The following is a 6,821-nucleotide window of genomic DNA, read 5'->3' on the forward strand; positions in this document are numbered from 1 at the left end:
TGAAAAAGGAATTAAAATGAAGGATTAGATTATTCTACTTAACCAATGCAATGATGATAGGATGAGAGAAGCGAAGAGTTGGGAAATTAATTCCTTAAGAAAGGCGTTCCGAAATAACTAGACTTAGGGTCCTATATTAAAGTTGTAAAGGTGAAGTTCCTTTTTGTGATTCTAAAGTAACAACATCTTTATGGTCTAAAGATTCGATGCTTCTTGTTTCAAATTTTATATAAAATAAAGTAAATAAAATGATCTTGTTTTGGAGTTATTGATCCCGCCGGTACTTTTCAAAGTCGGGAATGTTAGGTTGCAATACAACTGAATTTAAAAAGCAAAAGAAAGAAAAGAAAAGTGAAATCAACTATCCATTCATGAAAAGCAGTGTTCTTTCTTCTAATTTTTCTATGCACGAATATCTTGTTTTTCCATCTTAAAAGTATCCTCTCCACTTTGCATACCTCTCACGGTACGAATCACGTCTCTTTTACTTTCTAATTGTTTTTCCCACCAATTTCATATTATCAAATCTCCATTTTAAATATATATATACACATATAAATGTCCACACAGATTCAGATATCACTTAATTAAGTAATTTTTTGAGAATAAATAGCATCATTGAATCATCAAAATTTAAATTTAAGTTTTTAATAAGGAACGATTGAGAATTTCTATACAAATCTTAACCACCACACTTACCTCTTGTTCCATTTGTACCGAGATATGTACCACTTCGTATTAGTTGTTTCAGCTATATTTGTCGGAAAATGTTATTTCTACCGATACATCTTGCTTTTTATTTTATTTTATTTTACTTTTTTGTCAACCAATACTTTTTTATTTTTGCATGATTTTGATCCAAATATATACATATATATATATATAAATTAGTTATTGTACTTGTTTAATGATAACTTCTGTTATATTTTTAATATATTTTTATATTAGTCTCATTTATTTGATGTTTAAAATATTATAATAACTTGTATTTATATAATAAGAATCTAAGAAATGCATATATATATATAAGAAATATTAAGATAGAAAATTCTGAAATAATACACCAAAACGAAATGGTAAATATATGTATGTTCTTTTATATAAATTGTTGGCTCAAGATAAAAACTGTCTTAATGCAAACTTGTAGAAAAATAAATAATATAGTATTAAGATCATGTCAACTCAAGAAATTGCAGCAACGTCCTTTGATGAGTCGTAAGAGGTTATATAATATCTCACAACTCGAACACTATGCCAACCCAAGAGTAGGATGTGATAAGCATGAAAAGCAAATGTTCACATGCAAAATAACATTAATATTGAACGTATAGTGAAAGCATATTCTTCATTTGATATTTTAGATACTATTGGCAAAAAGGGGGAAACGAGGTATGCATTGAACCAGCATTAAACTTGATTCGGTTCTTTAAACATAATGTAGTTGACATATTAGTTGAAGAATGTGTCACGGATTTCACATTAGTAAGAGATGCGATGAGTTTTGAATTTATAAATAAAACTTTTCTCTACATAATAAGTATGTTTTTTAAGTAAAAAATATGGACCTGTGGCAAGTGATATTATAATCTATCTAATTCTTTATTGGTGTGCAACTCTTATAAGAGATGATAGGGTCGAGGTAAGATCGAAGTGGGTCCCTATCTTCTATGGGTAAAAAGAATCATGCAACGAGGGTATTGTGTAATTGCACACCAGTAAAAAATGAGATGGATCTTGAATTTATAAATGAAAGTTTTTCTTCACCTAACAAAACTATCTTTCGGATTGAACATGTAAACTTATGACGACAGGCAGTGCGCCTAAAATGCAAAAATGTTGGATAGTTTTGTTCCCATGCTTTAAAACTTGGGTTATTGTAGTAATTTATAAACAGCTGTCTTGTTTAACACAAATGAAGAACTGTACCTGCATGAAATGGCCCCTAACCCGAAAACAATCAAGGAATAAGTTGAAGAAATAGCAAAGAAGTGAGCATACGCATTCGTCAACTTGTCTAACATCATCGAACCAATATAAATTATAATATGCTGCGATTTCAAGTATGTTGGGATATAGCTTAGATATTCATATGAAATAAATAAAACCTTCTGCAAAATAACAATTAAAAGTGCAGCAAAGATACATAATTATATATATTAACAACAGGATCAAAGATACATAATTATACAAAGTAGCTTTACGTTGCTAACTCTCTACCATTCCACCTCCTTGATATATTGTAGCCCCTTTCACTGTAAACCCATGTTAGTTTGATTTTTTCTTTTGCCCTCCCCATAATTCTATCACACAAAAAAAATAAGAGAAAAAAGGAACAAAAAAAGGGAAAAAGGCTTAAAAAAAAAAGAAAGGAAAAAGAATTTTGCCTCATCTATGGAATCTGTCAATCAGTGTTCTTCTCATGTCACAGTTCCTGAACTCTGAAAATGATTTGTTTATCCACATATTCCAGAATTCCAATGTCACCAATACCCGAACATTCATCTGCACTATTATTTTCAATGGCGATGTTTAAATCTAGAGAGACACAGGAGTTTTGCAGCTCCATATCTTCCTTTCTATTTCCCTTCTCTTCTGTCTCACCCATATTTGGCTTTCCCCTGGGAGAACAAGCTCTTGACACTGAACTAAAGCTTTCACAGCTGAAAATGATAATCGCATCCTTTAGAGGAACAGTCTCACCATCTGAAAGTGTTGTCCTTCCGCTTTCAATTGCTTGCTTAATGCCTTTCTGAGAACAATAATCAACCTGTTCCAAGTCTTCCATAAAGAACACGCGGTGAGGATTCTCATTCAATGCCTCACCAAATCTCTGAAGATAACTGCTACCTGACTCATCTCTCTTCCTTTTGTTGCCGGATTGTTCATTCGAATCTGCCCTTGTTGATGAGAAATTGCTCAGACTTATTGAGGCAAAGTTGCTTTGAGAACCGAAAATGAGTCTGGCTAACTCCCTTGCAATCTTCTTCTTTGCTTCATAGTCAACACCTAAGAAGAATAGCAAAGTTTCTTCCTTGAACTCTCTGTGCTTTAACCAGCTTTTAGCTTTTCTCATGCCTGACCTGCATTCAAGGATGGTACTAACAATCTCAGGAATCATCTCCTTCTGCCATGGAACCTTTTTCTCCAATGCATTGCATAAAATGTTCAGGTTTTCAACATTAAGAATCTTGAACTCGTTGAGGCCATCTATATCCTCCTCAATTGCCTCACTTGAAGAAGCTGAATTTGGGCTAGAGTTGGGATTTGAGAGGAGGTCTGGCTTAGGATCATTTCTCAAGGGGAGACCATACCCTTCGTCTGTACTCTCGGATAGCCAAAACTGGTGTTCTTTCGGTGACTTTTTAGGTTCAAAAATGACTGGCCAGCTAAGATTAGTCTTATGCAAGTTTGCGTTTCGCTCTTGTGAGGAGGCTGAAATTGGGGAAGAAGAAGATAATGGGGAAATGTTAAGAGCATCCTCAGTGTTGTAGTGGTCTTTGCTGGCCGAACTTCGAAATGAGTTCCATTTCCTGTACAGATCCCTGACATTGACTGAATCCTGATACAGAGAAAACAAAAGAAATGTAAATCTCAACTTGTTGCAATGCAGATGTATAGTATGATTAATTCTACAAGTGTAGTGCTGTGGAGGATACCTTGTCATGGGAAGCGTTTGTTTTGCTTTCTTCCTTGTAGTTTTGGAGCCATGAAGGCAAACTTGAAGTGCTTTGAGCCGCCTTATCAAAATTGAGCAATCTATCCGTGAAGGAAGTCTGGTTCTTATTTACTCCAGCTTCATGCAGTGGCCAACTAATACCATCTATAGTTGCTTTGTTCCTATGCTGAGGCTGAGAGTCACTGGAATCAAGAAAAACGAAAAAGCATGATTAACATCAGTACCACACATGTAAAGAGGAGAAAAAGAAAGGTAAAACAAGGAAGCCTTTTTCCTGGAAAAAGAAAAAAAGCTGGAGAGTATCAAATACCATTTCAATTATTATTGATTTCAAAACAAATATCTAGTTTCCTAGCCATTGGATTTACCTGTCAAGGTTAAGACTGAGGCCTAAGCTGTCGACTGAGATTGTAAGAGGATAAAGTTCCCAAATTGTCTCAAGAGAAGGATGGCCTGTTTTGCACTTCATGTAGGTTTGAAAAGTTGCAATTCCCATAAGAAACAATTTTCCAGTCTCCCTAATTCCACACACAAATCTTTTAAGCTCCATGACTATGTGCTCCACCGGACAGTAGAAGTTACTTCTTTGCTCACCACAGTTTGACCAAAACTCTGAAATCCATTTGAGATCACCCAAGTATAAGACAACCCCTCTACCCATATAACTCTTCACAAGGCACTTAAGCTCTACAAGCTTCTGCTCCACTTCATCTTTAGGAAGATTTCTCAATGAAAAAAGTGGAAGACTGATAAACTGCATGTATCTTAAATCCCCCGAGACTTGCCCTTTCTCAAACTTGTCCATTACCCCTCTAACTACACTCTCAGCACTGCCTATACACTCTCCTATGATCACTGTGTTTCTCCTCTTGTTCACTACGGTGTTCAAAACATTTGTTACGTCTTCATTCCTAACTTGATCTAGCGGTTTGCTTAATGACAACCCAAACCCAACCTGACTATAGGACATACAATGAGACACGTTAGCACCAAGAACTTGGGGCTTGGCGCTTTCCTTAGTCTGGCAACTTGCGGAGACAGAGGGACTTTGAGAACAAATCTCCAAGGACACAGTTTGTTCCACTTTGCTTTTAACTTGGGTGCTAGAGAAACCAGCTTCTCTCATGACCCTACTAACACTGGGATCATCTAAAATGGAGATTACGAGATGTTCTAACTCTATTTTGAGAGCTAAGATAGGTTGCTGTTGGTTCTCAATGGAGCCTCGGCGTTGGTGAGCCTGAGCACGCTTGAAGGCGGCAACCAAGGCGTTGGAGAGGGAAGGATGATGGGAGTGAGGGCCTAAGAGAGGGCTAGAAGAGGATGCAGGGAGGCGATTAAGTGCAACATTGAAGCAAAGCTCTAGAGCTCTAAATTGAAGAGGATGAGAGTGGGACTGAAGACAAGCTCTTCGGAGAAGACCGGTAGAGGATGCAAGCATAGCACTCGCTACATGCAGAGGTGTGACTTGGGCATGACCTCGACGTCTAGCAAGACCAACTGCTTGCTTGACTAGGTTTGCAGCCTCGGCAGTTAAAGCTTGCTGCACAGTGCAAACTCCTGCTCTCATCTTTCTTTGTGTTTAGGCTATTGATACACTCTCTTACAGGTGAAACGGGATTCAAAGATTGTTGCTGGGAAGAAAGAAAATGAGAAATCAGAATGTCAGAGCTCCAAGCTCGGTGGGTTTCATCTGGGTGGAAAGAAAAACGATGCTGCTGCTGCTGCAGAGCAGAGAATTGTTATTGTTATGGTAAAGTAAAGTATCGGCTACCAAAATGAGGCGGCAGTTACCAAAATAAGGCTTATATTATGGACGGGGAGCCAAAGAGGATGTTTGGTCTTTGCTGAGATATTGTGAGAAGTGGGGTTTATGCTTTTCTTGTTAGTGAGGGAAAATATTGGTCTTTGTATGTGAAAGTGGTTTGCATGTGATATCACTTTGCCTTTTCTCTCTCCCCCTCTCCCTTGTGATACAAAGCTATGTGGATAAATTAAAAGTTTAAAGCTTTAATGGACTAGTTTTTTATATTTCAAAACACTATGTCTATGCTTTAAGAAGAAATGATGGAATAAGCACTTTTGTTTTTTTGTCTTTATAAAAATAAAGTAAAATAAAATAAAAATAGAATAGAAGTGATGGGCAATTTACAGTCTCAAAGATCTAAAAAGAATAAGCTCAAAACTAGATGATAAAAGGAGAGAGAAGGTGGAAAAAGAGAGTAAAAGGAAAAGGGGAATGGTAATCTGCCAATAACGAGGCGGCTGAGAAAAAGAAGAGCGGACTGTCTGTCTGCTTGAAGGGAATTGGGAACTGTGGAATGTGGAATGTGGAATGTTTTTCTCCATGGAGAGGAATAATGCCATTGATGATTGAAGACTTTTTTTGCATGAAATTTGTGTAAACACATTCTCTCCCCATAAAATTTGCTTTCATGTCTTTTATTTCTTTCCCAATCAGTTGGCTGCTCTACAGCTATCAATCATTAAACTATTACATAGTTTTTTTCTTTATTAAAAACTCATAAGTATTATTTAAATAAATTTTTATTTTTATATTGTGTTTAATTCAATTCATATACTTTTATTTTGAATTGAATAAATTTTTATAACAAACCGTGACAATGTATTTATTTTGGATCAAACAAGTCCTTTAATTAATAGTTGATTAATTATCATTAATCAAAATACGTAATTATTATTTTATACTTACATAATATTAACATGATACTTATGTGAAAACTAAAAAATATGATATGATTATGTGTCATCATATCACATCAATATATCATGTCTCTTAATATCATGTGACATACAATAACAAGATATTACAAGAACTTTTTTGACTCAAAATAAAAATATAAAAACTTATTTGATTTAAAATAAAATATAAAGATTTGATTGAATACAATAAAAATATCAAGATTTATTTAATTTTTTTATAATAATTGAGAGGTTTTTTTAGATATTATGCCTTCTCTTTTCCTTTCCCCTCTTACTTTTTTAGTTATAAGAGAAAAAAATAAAATACTAAAATTGAAATTTTTATCCAAATCTCAATTCTGTCTTACTGCTTGACATAAGATACTCCCCCCTTTGATATTATTTGTCCATGTAATTTATTTTTGGTTTCATCTTTCATATA

General features: G+C 34.9%; 1 protein-coding gene across 1 annotated transcript; it reads right to left on the reverse strand.

Moving 5' to 3' along the window:
* Positions 1–1,969: 1,969 nt before the first annotated feature.
* LOC18586843 (protein SMAX1-LIKE 3-like) lies at positions 1,970–5,547 on the reverse strand. Its single transcript, XM_007010411.3, has 3 exons — positions 4,045–5,547; positions 3,657–3,858; positions 1,970–3,559 (listed from the first exon to the last, which is right to left on the reverse strand). The coding sequence occupies exons 1-3, from the start codon at positions 5,244–5,246 to the stop codon at positions 2,423–2,425; spliced, it is 2,541 nt and encodes an 846-aa protein (XP_007010473.3). The 5' UTR covers positions 5,247–5,547; the 3' UTR covers positions 1,970–2,422.
* Between the last annotated feature and the right edge of the window lie 1,274 nt (positions 5,548–6,821).

This window comes from Theobroma cacao, chromosome 10 (genome assembly GCF_053813885.1).
Source record: "Theobroma cacao isolate CCN51 chromosome 10, ASM5381388v1, whole genome shotgun sequence".
Classification (NCBI taxonomy): Eukaryota; Viridiplantae; Streptophyta; class Magnoliopsida; order Malvales; family Malvaceae; genus Theobroma; species Theobroma cacao.